Consider the following 23,124-nt stretch of genomic DNA (forward strand, 5'->3'; position numbering starts at 1 on the left):
TCAGACAACGCGCAGAGGCTGCTTGGACCCGGGTGAGTCTTCTTCCCGCGGGTTCCCATCAGGACAGGAACACAAACTGAGGAGGCAAGGGGGGCCGCCCTGCGCCTCCTGCCGTCACTGTATCCTGTAACCTGCTAATTATCTCTTTCTTGGACATGTTTCCTAGTTCAGCACCCTGGGAAATTTACTTCAGATCTACCCATCGCATATAACACTACTCCAGGCGACTACTACAGCAATAGTAAGGGATCATTATATAATGACTGAGGCTAGATCACCCCTTGTGGCCGATACATCTCCTCAGCCCCCTGGAGATACATTCTGTGAGGGGTCCGGACCTGGGTAACGAGAGCGACAAGCTCACTGGGGTCCGGACCTGGGTAACGAGAGCGATGAGCTCACTGGGGTCCGGACCTGGGTAACGAGAGCGACGAACTCACTGGGGTCCGGACCTGGGTAACGAGAGCGACGAACTCACTGGGGTCCGGACCTGGGTAACGAGAGCGACGAGCTCACTGGGGTCCGGACCTGGGTAACGAGAGCGATGAGCTCACTGGGGTCCGGACCTGGGTAACGAGAGTGATGAGCTCACTGGGGTCCGGACCTGGGTAACGAGAGTGATGAGCTCACTGGGGTCCGCACCTGGGTAACGAGAGTGATGAGCTCACTGGGGGCAGCACCTGGTTAACGAGAGCGACGAGCTCACTGGGGTCCGCACCTGGGTAACGAGAGCGATGAACTCACTGGGGTCCGGACCTGGGTAACGAGAGCGATGAGCTCACTGGGGTCCGCACCTGGGTAACGAAAGCGATGAGCTCACTGGGGGCCGCACCTGGGTAACGAGAGCGATGAGCTCACTGGGGGCCGGACCTGGGTAACGAGAGCGATGAGCTCACTGGGGTCCGCACCTGGGTAACGAAAGCGATGAGCTCACTGGGGTCCGCACCTGGGTAACGAGAGCGATGAGCTCACTGGGGGCAGCACCTGGGTAACGAGAGCGACGAGCTCACTGGGGTCCGCACCTGGGTAACGAGAGCGATGAACTCACTGGGGTCCGGACCTGGTTAACGAGAGCGATGAGCTCACTGGGGTCCGCACCTGGGTAACGAGAGCGACGAGCTCACTGGGGGCAGCACCTGGTTAACGAGAGCGACGAGCTCACTGGGGTCCGGACCTGGTTAACGAGAGCGATGAGCTCACTGGGGGGCTGGACCTGGGTAACGAGAGCGACGAGCTCACTGGGGGCAGCACCTGGTTAACGAGAGCGACGAGCTCACTGGGGTCCGCACCTGGGTAACGAGAGCGATGAACTCACTGGGGTCCGGACCTGGGTAACGAGAGCGACGAGCTCACTGGGGTCCGCACCTGGGTAACGAGAGCGATGAACTCACTGGGGTCCGGACCTGGGTAACGAGAGCGATGAGGTCACTGGGGTCCGGACCTGGGTAACGAGAGCGATGAACTCACTGGGGTCCGGACCTGGTTAACGAGAGCGATGAGCTCACTGGGGTCCGGACCTGGGTAACGAGAGCGATGAACTCACTGGGGTCCGGACATGGGTAACGAGAGCGATGAGGTCACTGGGGTCCGGACCTGGGTAACGAGAGCGATGAGGTCACTGGGGTCCGGACCTGGGTAACGAGAGCGATGAGATCACTGGGGGCCGCACCTGGGTAACGAGAGCGATGAACTCACTGGGGTCCGGACCTGGGTAACGAGAGCGATGAGATCACTGGGGTCCGGACCTGGGTAACGAGAGCAATGAGATCACTGGGGGCCGCACCTGGGTAACGAGAGCGATGAACTCACTGGGGTCCGGACCTGGGTAACGAGAGCGATGAGATCACTGGGGTCCGGACCTGGGTAACGAGAGCGATGAGCTCACTGGGGGCCGCACCTGGGTAACGAGAGCGATGAGCTCACTGGGGTCCGGACCTGGGTAACGAGAGCGATGAGCTCACTGGGGGCCGCACCTGGGTAACGAGAGCGATGAGATCACTGGGGGCCGGACCTGGGTAACGAGAGCGATGAGATCACTGGGGGCCGCACCTGGGTAACGAGAGCGATGAGATCACTGGGGGCCGGACCTGGGTAACGAGAGCGATGAGGTCACTGGGGGCCGGACCTGGGTAACGAGAGCGATGAGGTCACTGGGGGCCGGACCTGGGTAACGAGAGCGATGAGCTCACTGGGGGCCGGACCTGGGTAACGAGAGCGATGAGCTCACTGGGGTCCGGACCTGGGTAACGAGAGCGATGAGCTCACTGGGGGCCGCACCTGGGTAACGAGAGCGATGAGCTCACTGGGGTCCGGACCTGGGTAACGAGAGCGATGAGGTCACTGGGGTCCGGACCTGGGTAACGAGAGCGATGAGGTCACTGGGGGCCGGACCTGGGTAACGAGAGCGATGAGCTCACTGGGGGCCGGACCTGGGTAACGAGAGCGATGAGGTCACTGGGGTCCGGACCTGGGTAACGAGAGCGATGAGATCACTGGGGGCCGGACCTGGGTAACGAGAGCGATGAGCTCACTGGGGGCCGGACCTGGGTAACGAGAGCGATGAGATCACTGGGGGCCGGACCTGGGTAACGAGAGCGATGAGCTCACTGGGGTCCGGACCTGGGTAACGAGAGCGATGAGCTCACTGGGGGCCGCACCTGGGTAACGAGAGCGATGAGCTCACTGGGGTCCGGACCTGGGTAACGAGAGCGATGAGGTCACTGGGGTCCGGACCTGGGTAACGAGAGCGATGAGCTCACTGGGGGCCGCACCTGGGTAACGAGAGCGATGAGCTCACTGGGGTCCGGACCTGGGTAACGAGAGCGATGAGGTCACTGGGGGCCGGACCTGGGTAACGAGAGCGATGAGGTCACTGGGGTCGGGGCCGGTGTGATGCTGTCGGCTCTACCTGGGGCGGATCATGAAGCCGCAGGTGATTCTCTGTCCCCGGAGGGAGGACGTGTACACGGCTCGTGCTCCTCATGGGGGCAGAGGCATCTTGGGCGTCCATGGCGCGGGGAGCACAGGACACAGTGATTAACCCCACGGAGGATGCTGCTCCACAATCTCTGCAGTCTCCTCCTATCATTCCTGCATGAGGCGGCGGTGTCAGAGAGGAGGGAAGTGTTACACCAAGTCCGGAGACTCCAGCGCTCTCTGCGGCCTCATCCTATCAGAGATCACAGCCACAGCTCGGGGTCTAGTTCCTCTGATTTACCCCTGACATCCTGGCCGGCTCCAGTCTGCTCTCATCTCTCCTCCAGTCATCCTTCCCAGTCACAGACACTTCTCCCAGTTCTTATATCCCCTGCAGGGACGAGGGCGGCTCCTCTGAGGTCACTGACCCCCTCCAGTCCTCTGCCTGCAGTTATCAGAAGGACTGACCGGCTCATGGAGTCCTGACCACAGAAGACTCCACTCGTCTCCAGCAACAATTATCTCACAAGAGACGGATTTCTACTAAGATCAACATCAGGGAACCGACACCGTGAGCCCGAGCAACACCGACAACCGGACACTGCACTACCCACAGTCACCACAGGAGGTCACCAGCGCTGTGCTGAGCCCCGCCCCCTGGTCACAATACGGTGACGTCACCACAGGTCCTTCATTTCTTCGCTCCTGAGCCCCGCCCCCTGGTCACATGACGGTGACGTCACTCAGGTCCTTCACCCCTTCTCTCCTGAGCCCCGCCCCTGATCACATGACGGTGACGTCACCACAGCTCCTTCACCACTTCCCTCCTGAGCCCCGCCCCCTGGTCACATGTAGGTGACGTCACCACACGTCCTTCACCTCTTCTCTCCTGAGCCCCGCCCCCTGATCACATGACGGTGACGTCACCACAGGTCCTTCACCACCTCTCCTGAGCCTCGCTCCCTGGTCACATGGCGGTGACGTCAACACATGTCCACTTCTTTCCTGAGCCCCGCCCCCTTGTCACGTGACGGTGACGTCACCACAGGTCTTTCACCTCTTCTCTCCTGAGCCCCGCCCCTGGTCACATGACGGTGACGTCACCACAGGTCCTTCACCTCTTTTCTCCTGAGCCCCGCCCCCTGATCACATGACGGTGACGTCACCACAGGTCCTTCACCACTTCTCTCCTAAGCCCCGCCCCCTGACCACATGACGGTGACGTCACCACAGGTCCTCCCGCGCTCAGTGCAGCCGCACCGTCCCGGGTGTGCGCAGCTCGTGTTCTCTGGGGTCAGCCAGCAGCAGATTTCCGGTTCCCGCCATTCCGGTGAGATGACAGGAGGGTTTGTGGTGAATCTGTGAGAGGAGAGTGTGGGGGGAGATCAGAGCTGTTCCTGTGGAGGCTCCTGCTCCATGTGACTGCGGCTCCTCAGTGTTGGGGACGGGCAGCATTGTGTGGGGGATGTGCAGCGTCTCCTCCTCACCTCACGGCCCCCGCTGGAGGGGTAGTTACCACGGTGACCGTCCCCCCGCTGGAGGTGTAGTTACCACGGTGACCGTCCCCCGCTGGAGGTGTAGTTACCACGGTGACCGTCCCCCCTCTGGAGGTGTAGTTACCACGGTGACCGTCCCCCGCTGGAGGTGTAGTTACCACGGTGACCGTCCCCCGCTGGAGGTGTAGTTACCACGGTGACCGTCCCCGGTTGGAGGTGTAGTTACCACGGTGACCGTCCCCCGCTGGCGGTGTTGTTACCACGGTGACCGTCCCCCGCTGGAGGTGTAGTTACCACGGTGACCGTCCCCCGCTGGAGGTGTAGTTACCACGGTGACCGTCCCCCGCTGGCGGTGTTGTTACCACGGTGACCGTCCCCCGCTGGAGGTGTAGTTACCACGGTGACCGTCCCCCGCTGGAGGTGTAGTTACCACGGTGACCGTCCCCAGCTGGAGGTGGAGTTACCACGGTGACCGTCCCCCACTGGAGGTGTAGTTACCACGGTGACCGTCCCCCGCTGGAGGTGTAGTTACCACGGTGACCGTCCTCCTCCTACGAGGCTGATAATGAGCCGACAGATCGGCGGAGGAGGCCGCGGTGGAGTTTTGTGGCTTTTCCTCCAGATTCTTCCTGATAAATGTTGATATTTGGGCAGAATTTAGTGATTGTCGTTCTCTCATCCCCTGTGATTTCCATCTTCCCCTTCATCATGAAGACGCCGGCAGGACGAGATCCCTCCAGCTGATCCAGTGCTCATCCCTCCTCCTCCTGAATGACCCCCGAGGATGGACGAGGACAGGAATGAGACCACCAGGAGATTATTCCACTGCGCCCTGGAGATCATCTCCCTGCTGAGCGGAGAGGTAACTCCTCTACATTTCTATCAGCTTTATTGTGTGATGTGACGAGTCCGACACCGGGAGGAGGAAATCCAGAATAGGAGAGAAGGATTCTCTACTGTAAGAGCAGGGATTCTGTGGAGCTCTCTGCCCGGAGGAGTTGTCATGGGGATTCCCTATAAGAGCTGTAGAGGGGCCGGGATGTCTGTCCGGAATGTAATAAAATTCCCGGTTATGGCCCCAGATTACTGGAGACGGTTATTGATCCCGGGATTTCTACTGATTGTCAGATCTGGGGTCGGGAAGGAATTCTTCTCCCTAAGTGTCTCTCTCCATACACAGGATTACACAATAGTGAGGAAGACACCGGGGGACTGTGTGACTCCCATCATCCATCTCCAGGAGTCAGGAGGGCGGAGCCCGGGCCCCATCACAGAGCCTCCCCCGCACTCCCCGATACATGAGAGGAACAAGAAGATCCTGGAGCTCAGCAACAAGATGATCGAGCTGCTGAGCGGAGAGGTGACTGCTGGGACATTATACAGGACTGGAGGATTCTGGGAGATGAGCGGAGAGGTGACTGCTGGGACATTATACAGGACTGGAGGATTCTGGGTGATGAGTGGAGAGGTGACTGCTGGGACATTATACAGGACGGCACTGGAGGATTCTGGGTGATGAGCGGAGAGGTGACTGCTGGGACATTATACAGGACGGCACTGGAGGATTCTGGGTGATGAGCAGAGAGGTGACTGCTGGGACATTATACAGGAGGGCACTGGAGGATTCTGGGTGATGAGCGGAGAGGTGACTGCTGGGACATTATACAGGAGGGCACTGGAGGATTCTGGGTGATGAGCGGAGAGGTGACTGCTGGGACATTATACAGGAGGGCACTGGAGGATTCTGGGTGATGAGCGGAGAGGTGACTGCTGGGACATTATACAGGACTGCACTGGAGGATTCTGGGTGATGAGAGGAGAGGTGACTGCTGGGACATTATACAGGACGGCACTGGAGGATTCTGGGTGGTGACGGTGTTGTTGTTGTCAGGTTCCTATAAGGTGTCAGGACGTCGCTGTCTATCTCTCCATGGAGGAGTGGGAGTATCTTGAAGGACACCAGGATCGGTACCAGGCCGTGATGATGGAGGAGCTCCGGCCTCTTACACCACGAGGTGAGCAGTGAGGCTCCTTGTTGGCTCCGGTGGATGTGATGACGTCTCTCCGGCGTCCTCCTATAATAGATGAGTTTTCTCCAGACTTGCTCTGGTTTTCTCTACATTTTCTCCGTCTGACAACAGCTTTCATTTCCCTGATTGTTTTCTTCTGATCTGTGAGTCGCGGTTTCTCCGCTGTCGTCTCGTCTTCATCAGTCTTGAGTCTTCGTTCTCTTCTTTCAGAATCTTTCTCCTTCCTTAGAGCATCGGTCACATTTTCTCTGCAGATGTCTCGTCCTTCTGTCCGTTCTCTCCTGTGAGTTCTTTCTGTCTCTAAGTCTGTTGTGGATTGTTACTCGGCAGAGTCGGGGTTAATTTACTGATGATTTTCCACCTAATCCGCTGTGCCTCTTCCAAGGAGACTAATGTATAACACACAGACCCCTCTATATAGAGACTAATGTATAACACACGGACCCCTCTATATAGAGACAATGTATAACACACAGACCCCTCTATATAGAGACAATGTATAACACACAGACCCCTCTATATAGAGACTAATGTATAACACACAGACCCCTCTATATAGAGACTAATGTATAACACACAGACCCCTCTATATAGAGACTAATGTATAACACACAGACCCCTCTATATAGAGACTAATGTATAACGCACAGACCCCTCTATATAGAGACTAATGTATAACACACGGACCCCTCTATATAGAGACAATGTATAACACACAGACCCCTCTATATAGAGACTAATGCATAACACACAGACCCCTCTATATAGAGACTAATGTATAACGCACAGACCCCTCTATATAGAGACTAATGTATAACACACGGACCCCTCTATATAGAGACAATGTATAACACACAGACCCCTCTATATAGAGACTAATGTATAACACACAGACCCCTCTATATAGAGACAATGTATAACACACAGACCCCTCTATATAGAGACTAATGTATAACACACAGACCCCTCTATATAGAGACTAATGTATAACATACAGACCCCTCTATATAGAGACAATGTATAACACACTGACCCCTCTATATAGAGACAATGTATAACACACAGACCCCTCTATATAGAGACAATGTATAACACACAGACCCCTCTATATAGAGACTAATGTATAACACACAGACCCCTCTATATAGAGACTAATGTATAACACACAGACCTCTCTATATAGAGACAATGTATAACACACAGACCCCTCTATATAGAGACTAATGTATAACACACAGACCCCTCTATATAGAGACAATGTATAACACACAGACCCCTCTATATAGAGACTAATGTATAACACACAGACCTCTCTATATAGAGACAATGTATAACACACAGACCTCTCTATATAGAGACTAATGTATAACACACAGACCTCTCTATATAGAGACTAATGTATAACACACAGACCCCTCTATATAGAGACTAATGTATAACACACAGACCCCTCTATATAGAGACTAATGTGTAACACACAGACCCCTCTATATAGAGACAATGTATAACACACAGACCCCTCTATATAGAGACAATGTATAACACACAGACCCCTCTATATAGAGACTAATGTATAACACACAGACCCCTCTATATAGAGACTAATGTATAACACACAGACCCCTCTATATAGAGACAATGTATAACACACAGACCCCTCTATATAGAGACAATGTATAACACACAGACCCCTCTATATAGAGACAATGTATAACACACAGACCCCTCTATATAGAGACAATGTATAACACACAGACCCCTCTATATAGAGACAATGTATAACACACAGACCCCTCTATATAGAGACTAATGTATAACACACAGACCCCTCTATATAGAGACTAATGTATAACACACAGACCCCTCTTTATAGAGACTAATGTATAACACACAGACCCCCCTATATAGAGACAATGTATAACACACAGACCCCTCTATATAGAGACAATGTATAACACACAGACCCCTCTATATAGAGACAATGTATAACACACAGACCCCTCTATATAGAGACAATGTATAACACACAGACCCCTCTATATAGAGACAATGTATAACACACAGACCCCTCTATATAGAGACTAATGTATAACACACAGACCCCTCTATATAGAGACTAATGTATAACACACAGACCCCTCTATATAGAGACTAATGTATAACACACAGATCCCTCTATATAGAGACAATGTATAACACACAGACCTCTCTATATAGAGACAATGTATAACACACAGACCCCTCTATATAGAGACAATGTATAACACACTGACCCCTCTATATAGAGACAATGTATAACACACAGACCCCTCTATATAGAGACAATGTATAACACACAGACCCCTCTATATAGAGACAATGTATAACACACAGACCCCTCTATATAGAGACAATGTATAACACACTGACCCCTCTATATAGAGACAATGTATAACACACAGACCCCTCTATATAGAGACAATGTATAACACACAGACCCCTCTATATAGAGACAATGTATAACACACAGACCCCTCTATATAGAGACAATGTATAACACACAGACCCCTCTATATAGAGACAATGTATAACACACAGACCCCTCTATATAGAGACTAATGTATAACACACAGACCCCTCTATATAGAGACTAATGTATAACACACTGACCCCTCTATATAGAGACAATGTATAACACACTGACCCCTCTATATAGAGACAATGTATAACACACAGACCCCTCTATATAGAGACAATGTATAACACACAGACCCCTCTATATAGAGACTAATGTATAACACACAGACCCCTCTATATAGAGACAATGTATAACACACAGACCCCTCTATATAGAGACAATGTATAACACACAGACCCCTCTATATAGAGACTAATGTATAACACACAGACCCCTCTATATAGAGACAATGTATAACACACTGACCCCTCTATATAGAGACAATGTATAACACACAGACCCCTCTATATAGAGACAATGTATAACACACAGACCCCTCTATATAGAGACTAATGTATAACACACAGACCCCTCTATATAGAGACTAATGTATAACACACAGACCCCTCTATATAGAGACTAATGTATAACACACAGACCCCTCTATATAGAGACTAATGTATAACACACAGACCCCTCTATATAGAGACTAATGTATAACACACAGACCCCTCTATATAGAGACAATGTATAACACACAGACCCCTCTATATAGAGACAATGTATAACACACAGACCCCTCTATATAGAGACTAATGTATAACACACAGACCCCCCTATATAGAGACAATGTATAACACACAGACCCCTCTATATAGAGACAATGTATAACACACAGACCTCTCTATATAGAGACTAATGTATAACACACAGACCCCTCTATATAGAGACAATGTATAACACACTGACCCCTCTATATAGAGACAATGTATAACACACAGACCCCTCTATATAGAGACTAATGTATAACACACTGACCCCTCTATATAGAGACAATGTATAACACACAGACCCCTCTATATAGAGACTAATGTATAACACACAGACCCCTCTATATAGAGACAATGTATAACACACAGACCCCTCTATATAGAGACTAATGTATAACACACAGACCCCTCTATATAGAGACAATGTATAACACACAGACCCCTCTATATAGAGACTAATGTATAACACACAGACCCCTCTATATAGAGACTAATGTATAACACACAGACCTCTCTATATAGAGACTAATGTATAACACACAGACCCCTCTATATAGAGACAATGTATAACACACAGACCCCTCTATATAGAGACTAATGTATAACACACAGACCCCTCTATATAGAGACTAATGTATAACACACAGACCCCTCTATATAGAGACAATGTATAACACACAGACCTCTCTATATAGAGACAATGTTTAACACACAGACCCCTCTATATAGAGACTAATGTATAACACACAGACCCCTCTATATAGAGACTAATGTATAACACACAGACCCCTCTATATAGAGACTAATGTATAACACACAGACCCCTCTATATAGAGACTAATGTATAACACACGGACCCCTCTATATAGAGACTAATGTATAACACACAGACCCCTCTATATAGAGACTAATGTATAACACACAGACCCCTCTATATAGAGACTAATGTATAACACACAGACCCCTCTATATAGAGACAATGTATAACACACAGACCCCTCTATATAGAGACTAATGTATAACACACAGACCCCTCTATATAGAGACTAATGTATAACACACAGACCCCTCTATATAGAGACTAATGTATAACACACAGACCCCTCTATATAGAGACAATGTATAACACACAGACCCCTCTATATAGAGACAATGTATAACACACAGACCCCTCTATATAGAGACAATGTATAACACACAGACCTCTCTATATAGAGACTAATGTATAACACACAGACCCCTCTATATAGAGACAATGTATAACACACAGACCCCCCTATATAGAGACTAATGTATAACACACAGACCCCTCTATATAGAGACTAATGTATAACACACAGACCCCTCTATATAGAGACTAATGTATAACACACAGACCCCTCTATATAGAGACTAATGTATAACACACAGACCCCTCTATATAGAGACTAATGTATAACACACAGACCCCCCTATATAGAGACAATGTATAACACACAGACCCCTCTATATAGAGACAATGTATAACACACAGACCCCTCTATATAGAGACAATGTATAACACACAGACCCCTCTATATAGAGACAATGTATAACACACAGACCCCTCTATATAGAGACAATGTATAACACACAGACCTCTCTATATAGAGACTAATGTATAACACACAGACCCCTCTATATAGAGACAATGTATAACACACAGACCCCTCTATATAGAGACAATGTATAACACACAGACCCCTCTATATAGAGACAATGTATAACACACAGACCCCTCTATATAGAGACTAATGTGTAACACACAGACCCCTCTATATAGAGACTAATGTATAACACACAGACCCCTCTATATAGAGACTAATGTATAACACACAGACCCCTCTATATAGAGACTAATGTATAACACACAGACCCCTCTATATAGAGACTAATGTGTAACACACAGACCCCCCTATATAGAGACTATGTATAACACACAGACCCCTCTATATAGAGACAATGTATAACACATAGACCCCTCTATATAGAGACAATGTATAACACACAGACCCCTCTATATAGAGACTAATGTATAACACACAGACCCCTCTATATAGAGACTAATGTATAACACACAGACCCCTCTATATAGAGACTAATGTGTAACACACAGACCCCCCTATATAGGGGTCATACACTGCTCAGGAATCCGAATCCTGTTTTTTCGGTTGTTTTTTCCACCAACATAGAAGAGGATTCTTTACTGTTAGGGCAGTGAGAATCTGGAATTCCCTGCCTGAGGAGGTGGTGATGGTGAACTCAGCCGAGGGGTTCAGGAGAGGCCTGGATGTCTTCCTGAAGCGTAACGATATTGTATCTTACAGTGATTAGGTTCTTTAGAAGACGTAGATCTGGGGATTTATTCTGACGGAATAGTATGTTTCAGTCCCTGCGGCTGTGTGATTGGCGGCTGTTAGGCAGGCAATCCCCACACGTGTTGTCTAACAGTTGCAAATCATACAACCACAAGGATTTGAATATAATATACGAGCTCTGCCAGATGCTTGGATAACACCCGATCATGCTTGGATTAAATGAGATGATTTTTATTTAAAAGTTGTCAGCATGAAACTTTGACAATACATTTAACTTTAGCATATAATATAAACCATGTTCAACCTGACAGGCGATATAACTGTACTTGCATCCTAAATCCTCTACCCTCCCCCCCTGTAGATTGAGTTGGCTCCCCCCACCCCACCATATGCTGACATTGGGATGACACATAATAAACCCACGGGTTTGGGATTGCCAGGCCCCCCTCCTCTTTTGACCTTTGTAGATGTTCAAGTTTAATGCGTGCCTTACTACCCTTCCAGATCAAGTCCCGGAAAAGAGAATCTATCCGGTAGAATTTACTTTGCGCCAACCAGACAGGCGTATTATGAAGTATATATAGGAGCTGGGGCTTGAGGATAATTTTTAATAAATTTGCTCTACCTGCCACAGACGGGAATAGTTTCTTCCATGCTCCAATTTTTTGCTGAAACTTATTGATAAGGGGGGTAAGATTAAGCCGTTCATTTTCCTCTTATTTAGCCGAGACCACAATGCCCAAATATTTAAACTCCCTAACCACCCTCAAAGGGGTCCCAGGGTCTAGCGCCAGGGGAGCAGCCAAGTCCACGGGAAGTTTTACCCAGTTGATAGTCAGTCCAGAAATAGAGGCGAATTTACCAATAACTGCCATAGCCGAACTCAGGGAGTCGCTTGGGTCAGCCAGAAACAGCAGCACATCATCCGCGTATAAAGCCACTTTCTCTACGTGGCAGCCATATTGGAATCCCCGGATATCTGTAGTACCCCGAATCTTTGCCGCTGACGGCTCTACCGCAATCGCTAACAGCAGGGGGGACAGGACACCCCTGCCTCGTTCCCCTATATAGGGAGAAACTCTCAGACAGCAAACCATTAACCCGTATTTTAGCACTAGGGGATGTATATAGCAAACGCACCCAACTCACAAACTGATCACCAAATCCCATGGTTCTCATTACCACCCACAAATACCTCCACTCCACATTGTCGAACGCCTTAGCGGCATCTAGGGAAACTATTACCGTCTGTCCCACATTGTCCCTCGCCTGCATGTTTAAGTATAATCGCCGGAGATTTATAGCTGTGGATTTATTGGGCATAAACCCTGACTGGTCTTGGTGAATTAGGGATTCGATGACCTTATTAAGTTGGTTCGCCAGCATTTTGGCCAATAACTTAATGTCAGTGGTCAACAAAGAGATCGGACGATATGAAGCTGGGCCTGTCAAATCTTTTCCCTGCTTTGGTAGGACAACAATTATCACCTCTCGCATGGAACGGGGCAAAACCCGCAAAAACCCCCCCCGCCAAACCCGCAGAGTAAACCTCCATCAACTTGGGAAGCAACACCACCTTGTATTTTTTTGTAGACTTCCCCTGGGATTTTCAGGTCCGGATGATTCTTGGAAAAGGGAAGAATAGCATCCCTGTCCCGATAATGCAGAACCTAGACAAGCACTTGTCTTGGGGGACGACCAGGGGGGAGGGGAAAGGCGGGAACGCGGTGAGCTCTTTCCACGGCGTATGAACGGGACAGGTTATTCTGGCCAATAGTGTTTAACAGCCACTGTTCAAAGAACTCTGTGGGCGCAGAGCCTTCGTTTTTTTCGGGCACCCCAATGATCCGCACATTTTTGCGTCTTGACCTGTTCTCTAGGTCATCAGTCTTTGCCTGCACAGCTGATATTGCAGTGGCCATACGCTGATGCTGCTTGTCAGATTTTGCGATAGTATCTTCCACAGTGCTAATACGTTTCTCAGCTTCCCCCATCCTCTCCTTAAGGGCCTGTCACACTTAGCGATATCGCTAGCAATATCGCTATAACTTGTGACGTAGCAGCGATATTGCTAGCGATATCGCTGTGTGTGATACTTACCTACGACCCACTCCCCCCAGGGCTGTGGAGTCGGAGTTTTAGGAAAAACAATTGTCATTTGGATTGTGAATGCAGAATTAAAAACCTGAGAATGTCAAAGAAGCATCACATTAAATCAGCAGTATTTGAACATTTCACCATCACTCAAGATAGAAAACATTATGTCTGTCAGTGTATGACAAATGATCCAGACGAAAACAAATGCTGTGAAGCCAAGATGAGTGCATATTCAGGCAAAGATAAAAATGCTCCTACCAGAGCTTCTAATCTAAAGAGACATTTACAGCGCTTTCATCCAGAAGTACTGAAAGCAGTGGATGAGAAAGACTGCATCCAAACCAATGAACCAGTGCCCAGCTCTTCCAGCCAAACAAAGGAGCAGAGAACTTTGCAGCCATCAGTTGCAAGATATTTTGTCAGTGACAAAGTTACTGTGACAATGACAGTAGATACATTTAAAAAACAGATCATAGAGCTTGTTGTAAAGGATAGTGTGCCTATTTCATTATTTTCATGACCAGCTTTTATGTGTCTGAATGGGGAAATGGCCCGCAAGCTTGGTGTTTCTCTGGAGAGAGAGAGTATTAGAAAATTAGTAATCGAAGAAGCTTTTAAACAAAAGGAAGAACTTAAAAAAACTCTCAAGGGAAGCTTTCTGTTTCTTAAAATGGATGCCTGCACACGTCACAGAGTGAACTATTTTGCCATCAATGTCCGATTTGTTTGTGACAAAAATGAAATAGTTACCAAGACATTGGCAGTAAAAGACACCAAAGCTCATCACACCAGTGAGTTTCTCCAGGTCTTGGTGGAAAAGGTTCTGCAAGACTATGAACTGAAAAAAGAGCAAGTTCTTTCTGTCGTAACTGACAATGCTTCAAATATGATAAGTACTATTAAGCTAATGAATGAGAGTAATGATGGTGACCAGCAGCTAGAAGAACATTCTGGGTCCACAGACACAGAAATGTTTGAAATAGAGGAACACAGTATTGTAACTGAGGAGCAAACTGAAGTTGCTTCAGATGAACAGCAACATGATAGTTTAGATGATCTTGTTGAAACTGTGTCAATATGTTCTTTCATTCATCACATGCGCTGTGTTGTGCATACGCTACAGCTGGCTATAAGAGACAGTCTGCAAGAAGGACATGCTGCTGCACTGATTGGCAAGGTGAGAAAATTGGCTACTGTTGCCAGAACCCCTAAAGTTGACTCAATTTTGAAGAGACGTGCTGGAAAAGGGGCAATTATTGATCAAGCCACACGATGGGGCAGTACTTAATGATTCAGCGCTTGGTTGAACTGAAAACCTTTCTTGTAGACATGGCTAACCCTCAACTGACGCTAAATGAAAGTCAGTGGAATCAGGTGACTGAGCTGGAAAAATTGCTAGAGCACCCATTTACAGTGACTAAAAAATTACAAGCAGAGGACTTAACTCCAGGTATTTTCTTAAAGGAGTGGAAGAACCTGATGTTTCGCCTGTCCCAAAGAGGAGGGTTAATTGCAAGTGGCATTGCTACATCAATGAAACAGAGAGAGGAGCTACTATTACAAAATAACATTCTTTTGGCAGCTGTTTATGTAGACCCAATGCATCGGATTCTTCTAGATGATCAACAGCTAAGTAAAGGAAAAGAAGCTCTGTTTGAAATAGCAGTAAGGATGAAAGGGTTGCAGAACAGTCAGGAGGAACAAGAAGAATTTGGTCGTCCTGCCACATCTTCACCCTCATCATCAACTAATGAAGAATTTAATTTCGAAAAATATTTGGATCACAAGGACCGTGGAAAGCGTTCCCGCATAGAAGAAGAGTCATCCCCATCAAGGAACACAGCCAGTACATTTCAGCAGAATTCTTCATGTGCACTAAAAGAAATTGAGAAATTTGACCGTTCATCAAAAATAACAGTGCAACAAGCGATTCCTCTGTATCCTGACATTGTCAGAGATGTTGCCCGAGTGGTTACTGCTTTGCCACCAACACAAGTTAGTGTAGAGAGGTTGTTCTCTGCTCTCAAAATAATTAGATCAGATTTGAGGGCATCCATGAAGGAGGATCTGACAGAGGCAATACTTTTTCTGAGGACAAATTTATAGATTTCTTCTTAACTGCACAAAAGTGTTTATTGCATATTTACTTACAGTTTAGAAAAGTTTATAAAAGTTATTTGCTATATTCTAATTGTATTCTAATAAATGTAGTTTTTGCTCTAAGTGGTCTGATTACTTATATGATGGTGAGAAACTGAATAAGCACGATGTTTAATATTTTACAACTGTAAATTTGTTATGAATTGGCCATTTATGAAGGAGTCGGAGCCGGAGTCAGAGTCTGATAAAATCCAGGAGTCGGAGTCGGAGCCTGATAAAATCCAGGAGTCGGAGTCGCAACTGTGGCTTACAGACTCCACAGCCCTGGCTCCCCCCGCTGCTTATCGCTGATCGCGTGAGAACGTCCTGGACCGTTTCTCGTCGTCAGCTTCCTGCGGCGCTTCCTGTGGAGAGACGAGCGTGGAGCCGGGCGGGAGGACGTCAGGATCGCCTAGTGTGACAGGTAAGTAGCGACCCCTGCGATGTCGCTGGTGAGATCTGCCTGTGTGGCAGCTCACTAGCGACCACTTTAGCGATGCACCAGCGATCCTGACCGCGTCATATCGCTGGTCGGGATCGCTGGTGCATCGCTAAGTGTGACAGTACCTTTAGTGACATGCATAGAGTGTTGTAACTTAGACATACTGGCCTGCAGGACCCCCAGCTGTGCTGCCACATCAGTAATAGTAGTGTGAGCGTGCAGTGCCAGCCTGAACAAGTTTTTAATGTGGGCTCCTCTGGGATCACCATCCCCCCCATTTGCCGCTTACATTTCTCCAGCTCACCTCCACTCTCCCACCTCATGGTTCCTTGCTCTTCCTCCCGGCTCCCGCAGTCACTCTCCTCACCCTCCTCCACACCAGATTCCTCTGGCTCCTCCGCAGGCTGACCTCTACCTGCATGTGCCGGGCTCTGCGTGTGTTCCTCCAGCCTGGCGAACCTCCGCAGCTTAGATGCGGCATCTGACTTCTTGGGGATTCCCCCATCCTCCTCCGGCCTGCCATCATTACGTCCTCCCCGCCGGCGCCATCTTGTGCTTTCTTCTCCGACTCCCCAGCCGGCCTTCTGCCTCCTTTCCTCCCTGCCATTTGTGTTGTAAGTTCATTTTTCCCTTCACCATTGAGGTCTGATGAACTCCCTCCTCTGGTGAAGGAAGGTAGTGAGGCTGATTACCAAACACATGGGCAGCTAGATGATGACTGGGTGGCTGGAATTGAGGACTGGATATAAGGCTGCCGACGCCCTTCTTCCTGGCTGGTGATTTCCTGCTGGATTCTTGGAGACCAGTCTGATTCCTGCATCTCAAAGCTAAGTTTTTCTTCTCTGCTTTGTACTCTTCAGTTTTGTTTTTGTTTTGCCTTGTTTTTTGGGAGTTCTGCCACCCCCGGCCGGGGGTGAGCTGAATTCCATTTTTTGTCTCTGATCTGTTGATATTTTGCTCTGTCTTCAGAATATACCTGAGTGCTGATATAGTCTTTTGAAGCCTAGCGACTTCAGGGCCTGTTTTTCCTATCAGTCGGTTGGCTCATTTTGATAGGGTTTTTGCAGATGGCAGACAGCAGCTTTCCTATCCTGTCCTATGTAGTTAGTTTGGGCCCCATCATTTGCTCAACCTATCTTTCAATCTGTGTTAGTGTTTTCATCTTGCTTCACCGTCATTATATGTTGGGGGCTGCCTATTGCTTTGGGGTCTGCTCTGGGGCAGTTTAGTTTTTCCCCTTTCTGTCTTTAGGCTATATAGTTCTCCGGCTGTGATCGAGGGGTCTAGGGCACCGTAGGAACCCCCCACGGCTACTGCTAGTTGTTGTGGATAGGTTCAGGGGTCTGCAATCCGATAGCTGCCAACCTCTCTGGTTTTTCTAGACTTAGCTGTTATTTTGTTTTTTCCTCCTTCGGTGACTCATCATAACACATTTGTTTGTGCATTCCTGATTTACAGAGCCTGCGGTCAGGGTCAGCACCCTCTCCAAGGAATGTGAATTTGACTTAGCTGGTATTTTGTCTTTTCCTTCGGTGACTCATCATAACAGAATCACCAGCCATACCGCAGATCCTAGGGTACTCAATAGCAGGAGAGAATTGTAAAAAGAAAAGGAAGGAAAAAAAAAAAAAAGGTGTCAGAATTTTTTTTCTTTTGTGTGCATATTTTTTCCTCTATATCTCTGAGGCCGTAGGGGGAGTTTTTCTCTCAATGGAGATGAAGCAATTGTCTGATCGTCTGGAGCAGCTCGCTGCTGAAGTGTGGGGAATTTCCGCCTATCTTGCTCATTCACATGCTGCTGAACCAAAGATTCCTACTCCTGATGTATTTTTGGGGGATCAGTCTAAATTCTTGAATTTCAAGAATAATTGTAAATTATTTTTTGCCTTGAAGCCTAACTCGTCGGGGAACTCCGCGCAGCAGGTTAAAATTGTCATCTCTTTGCTGCGCGGCGATCCAGAGGATTGGGCGTTTTCTTTGAAACCTGATGATCCTATTCTGAATAATGTGAACGCATTTTTTCAAGCCTTGGGGTTGTTGTATGATGAACCTAATGCTATTGATCAGGCTGAAAAGACCCTTTTGGCATTAAGCCAGGGTCGGGATTCGGCAGAGTTGTACTGTCAAAAATTCCGAAAGTGGGCGGTCCTTACTACCTGGAATGATAATGCCTTGGCAGCCCTCTTTTGGAAGGGTTTGTCAGAAACTGTAAAAGATACTATGGTGGGATTTCCTGTTCCCTCTGGTCTTGACGATTCTATGTCATTAGCCATTCAGGTGGATCGGCGTTTACGTGAACGCAAAACTACACGAGAGATGTTACCACCTGTTGAACTAATGTCTGAACCTATGCAATGTGATAGAGTTTTGTCTAGGGCGCAACGTCAGGAGTTCAGAAGGCGTAATAAGCTGTGTTTTTTTTTGTGGAGATGCCTCGCATATTATTTCTGTCTGCCCTAAACGAGAGAAACGTTGTGCACACACGTTTTCTGTGGGTGGTGTTCAACCTAAGTTTCTTCTGGCAATTACTCTGATCTGCTCCCTGTCCACATTTTCCGCCAAAGCTTTTGTGGATTCAGGAGCAGCTCTGAACCTGATGGACTTGGATTTTGCTAAACGTTGTGGATTTCCTATGACACCTCTGCGGACGCCTATCCCTTTGAGGGGTATTGATGCTACTCCTTTGGCGAAGAATAAACCTCAGTTTTGGACCCAGGTGGTAATGCGGGTCGCCCCAGACCATCAAGAAAATTGCAGATTTTTGGTGTTGCATAATTTGCATGATACCATTGTTCTGGGGTTTCCCTGGTTGCAAATTCATAATCCAGTTTTGGACTGGAAATCTGTGTCTGTGGTGAGTTGGGGTTGTCGGTGTGCCCTTAGTGATGCTCCTGTTTTCTCCACCTCTCCCCAGTCGCATGATGTTCCTGACTATTTGGCTGACTTTTATGATGTATTTGGTGAGAATGAGTCTGCGTCTTTGCCTCCTCATAGGAGCTATGACTGTGCAATTGAGCTGAACCCGGGGTGTAAATTCCCCAAGGGTCGGCTTTTCAATTTGTCTGTACCCGAGCACGAGGCTATGCGATCCTCTATTAAGGAGGCATTGGAGAAGGGTCATATTAGACCATCCTCTTCACCCTTAGGTGCTGGGTTTTTTTTCGTGGCTAAAAAGGATGGTTCATTAAGACCTTGTATTGACTATCGTGCCCTCAACAAAATTACTGTTAAATATCAGTATCCGTTACCACTGATTTCTGATCTATTCTCCAGAGTTAAAGATGCTTGCTGGTTTACCAAGCTTGGCCTCAGGGGGGCGTATAATCTTATTCGCATTAAGCATGGGGATGAATGGAAGACGGCGTTTAATACTCCGGAGGGACATTTTGAGTACCTGGTGATGCCTTTTGGGCTCACTAATGCCCCTTCTGTCTTCCAGTGCTTCATGAACGATATATTCCGAGACTTTGTGGATAAATTTTTGATTATCTATCTGGATGATATTTTGATCTTCTCCAAGAATTGGGACTCTCATGTGGAACATGTTCGGACTGTGTTCCGGATTTTGAGGGAGAATTCCCTGTATGTCAAGGGATCGAAATGCCTTTTTGGGGTACAGAGGATTTCATTTTTGGGATTTATTTTGTCTCCGTCAACTATTGAAATGGACCCGGCCAAGGTACAGGCCATTTATTGTTGGGTTCAGCCCACTTCTTTGAAGGCCCTCCAGAAGTTTTTGGGTTTTGCTAATTTTTATCGGAAATTTATAGCTAATTTTTCTGCTATTGCCAAGCCATTGACTGATTTGACTAGGAAGGGTGCTGATGTGCTGAATTGGTCTCCGGAGGCTGTTTCTTCCTTTCAGGAGCTGAAGCGAAGATTCACTTCTGCTCCGGTTTTGCGGCAACCTGATGTCTCACTCCCGTTTCAGGTGGAGGTGGACGCTTCTGAGATTGGTGCAGGAGCGGTGTTGTCCCAAAAAGATCCTGTGACATTTAAAATGAATCCCTGTGCTTTCTTTTCCTGAAAGTTCTCCCCATCCGAACCTAACTATGATGTGGGGAATCGGGAACTGTTGGCCATGAAATGGGCATTTGAGGAGTGGAGACATTGGTTGGAGGGAGCCAAACACCAAGTCGTGGTCCTTACTGACCACAAGAATTTGATTTACCTGGAGTCGGCCAAGCGCTTGAATCCTAGACAGGCAAGGTGGGCCTTGTTTTTCACACGTTTTGATTTTGTGGTCTCTTTTCTTCCGGGCACTAAAAATGTCAAGGCAGACGCCCTCTCTAGGAGTTTCCTTGCTGATTCTCCTGTTGTGACTAAGCCTGCTACCATCTTAGGCGAGGGGGTAGTTCTTTCTGCCATCTCGCCCGATTTGAGACGTGCTCTGGAAGAGTTTCAGGAGGACAAACCTGAGCGTTGTCCCAGTGGAAAGTTGTATGTTCCTGACCAGTGAAGGAAGAGAGTGATGTCTGAAGTTCATTGCTCTGCATTGGCTGGTCATCCAGGTATTTTTGGTACTAGAGATCTGGTGAGTCGGTCTTTTTGGTGGCCCGCCTTGTCTCATGATGTCAGGAATTTTGTGCAGTCCTGTGGGACTTGCTCCCGGTCTAAACCTTGTTCTCGCTCTAGTGGCTTGATGCCTTTGCCGGTGCCCAGGAGGCCATGGACCCATATTTCAATGTATTTTATCTCTGATATGCCTGTCTCTCAGAGAATGACTGTTATTTGGGTGATTTGTGATAGATTCTCTAAGATGGTCCATCTTGTACCCAGGGCTGTGGAGTCGGAGTCGTGGAGTCGGAGTCGGTGCTCATTTTGGTGGAGTCGGAGTTGGAGTCGGTATAAAATGGACCGACTCCGACTCCTAAAATATATAATAAATTGGGTACAGTAATTCAATGCAGGATGTGCTGAATATTTTTTCATAGGAGTTTGGGAAAGTTAAGAAATGTCCTATAAATGGCTGTTATATTCCTGATCTAAGGCTACATTCACACACAGCGTTTTTCCTGTGTTTTTTGAGGATACGTTTTTCAGCTGCAAAAGTTGATCTTCTTTTTAAAAAACTGCATCACCTGAAAGGTTTTTGAGCTCATAGATAATGTTCTCAATAGAGCAGATTTCTAATCTGCTTTTGCTATCTATCCATTTATCCATATCTGTCTATCCATATCGTATCTGTACCAAAAAGAATGAAAACTGGGTAGTACACCAATATATATTCTGTTCTATCTAAATATCTTGATTATTGGATCATAAAAATGATTAAATGTCTGAGGTTCACATTGTACTACAATAAATTTTTCACTTAAATATAAGCAATATGTGTGGGAGTCGGAGTCTGAGTCGTGGAGTCGGAGTCGGTGTAAGGGAAATTGAGGAGTCGGAGTCGCAGGTTTGGCTTACCGACTCCACAGCCCTGCTTGTACCACTCCCTAAGTTGCCATCTTCCTCTGAGTTGGTGCCCTTGTTTTTGCAACAGGTGGTTCGCTTGCACGGGATTCCTGAGAACATTGTATCTGACAGAGGAGTTCAGTTTGTGTCTAGATTTTGGAGGACTTTCTGTTCCAAGCTGGGAATTCAGTTGTCCTTCTCCTCTGCGTTTCACCCTCAGACCAATGGGCAGACGGAGAGAACAAACCAGACTTTGGAGTCGTATTTGAGATGTTTTATTTCTGCCGATCAGGATGATTGGGTTTCATTTTTGCCCTTGGCCGAATTTGCTTTAAATATTAGAGCTAGTTTTGCCACTTTGATGTCACCTTTTTTTGTAACTTTGGTTTTCACCCTCGATTTTCTTCAGGGCAGATGGAGCCTTCTGCCTGCCCAGGTGTTGACACTGTGGTGTAGAGAATGCACCAGATCTTGGACCAAGTAGTGGATAAGTTGTCTCTCTCCCAGGAAAAGGCCCAGCGGTTTTCCAACCGGCGTAGGACCGTTGGTCCCAAGTTTAAGGTGGGTGATATGGTTTGGTTGTCATCAAAAAATATCGCTATGAAGGTGGCTTCTCCTAAGTTTAAGCCTAGATTTATTGGACCTTACAAGATTTTGGAGATTATTAATCTGGTCTCTTTTCGGTTGGCTCTTCCTGTCACATTTAAAATTCATAATGTGTTTCATAAGTCCTTGTTGAAGAGGTTTGTTGAACCAGTAGTTCCTGTGGTGGCACCTCCTGACCCTATATTGGTTGAAGGTAACATGGAATATGAGGTAGAGAAGATACTGGATTCCCGTCTGGCTAGACGGAGACTCCAGTATTTGGTTAAGTGGAAGGGTTATGGTCAGGAGGATAATTCCTGGGTCTCTGCCTCTGATATTCATGCCGAAAGATTGGTGCGTGCCTTTCATCGGGCTCACCCGGATCGCCCTGGTAGCATGGATGAGGGTTCGGTGACCCCTCCTCAAGGGGGAGGTACTGTTGTGAGTTCATTTTTCCCTTCACCATTGAGGTCTGA

The 23,124-nt window shown here is 47.7% G+C and overlaps 3 protein-coding genes across 4 annotated transcripts in view; 2 read left to right on the forward strand and 1 right to left on the reverse strand.

Annotated features, from left to right (window-relative positions):
* Positions 1 to 23,124, reverse strand: part of LOC141074931 (uncharacterized) — a 1,026,924-nt gene that overhangs the window by 256,332 nt on the left and 747,468 nt on the right. The window lies entirely within an intron of this gene.
* The window catches only part of LOC141074948 (uncharacterized), a 157,679-nt gene that overhangs the window by 113,050 nt on the left and 21,505 nt on the right, over positions 1 to 23,124 (forward strand). The window lies entirely within an intron of this gene.
* LOC141074945 (uncharacterized) overlaps positions 4,131 to 23,124 on the forward strand; it is a 38,713-nt gene continuing 19,719 nt past the window's right edge. Inside the window, exons 1-4 of the mRNA XM_073562274.1 lie at positions 4,131 to 4,246; positions 5,127 to 5,274; positions 5,593 to 5,772; positions 6,304 to 6,427. Of these exons, the coding sequence (XP_073418375.1) occupies positions 5,197 to 5,274; positions 5,593 to 5,772; positions 6,304 to 6,427 (382 nt within the window). The 5' untranslated portion in view covers positions 4,131 to 4,246; positions 5,127 to 5,196. The remainder of the gene's footprint in view (positions 4,247 to 5,126; positions 5,275 to 5,592; positions 5,773 to 6,303; positions 6,428 to 23,124) is intronic.

The sequence above is a fragment of the Dendrobates tinctorius genome, unplaced genomic scaffold (assembly GCF_039654945.1).
Source record: "Dendrobates tinctorius isolate UK_male_01 unplaced genomic scaffold, ASM3965494v1 ptg000342l, whole genome shotgun sequence".
In the NCBI taxonomy this organism is placed as follows: Eukaryota; Metazoa; Chordata; class Amphibia; order Anura; family Dendrobatidae; genus Dendrobates; species Dendrobates tinctorius.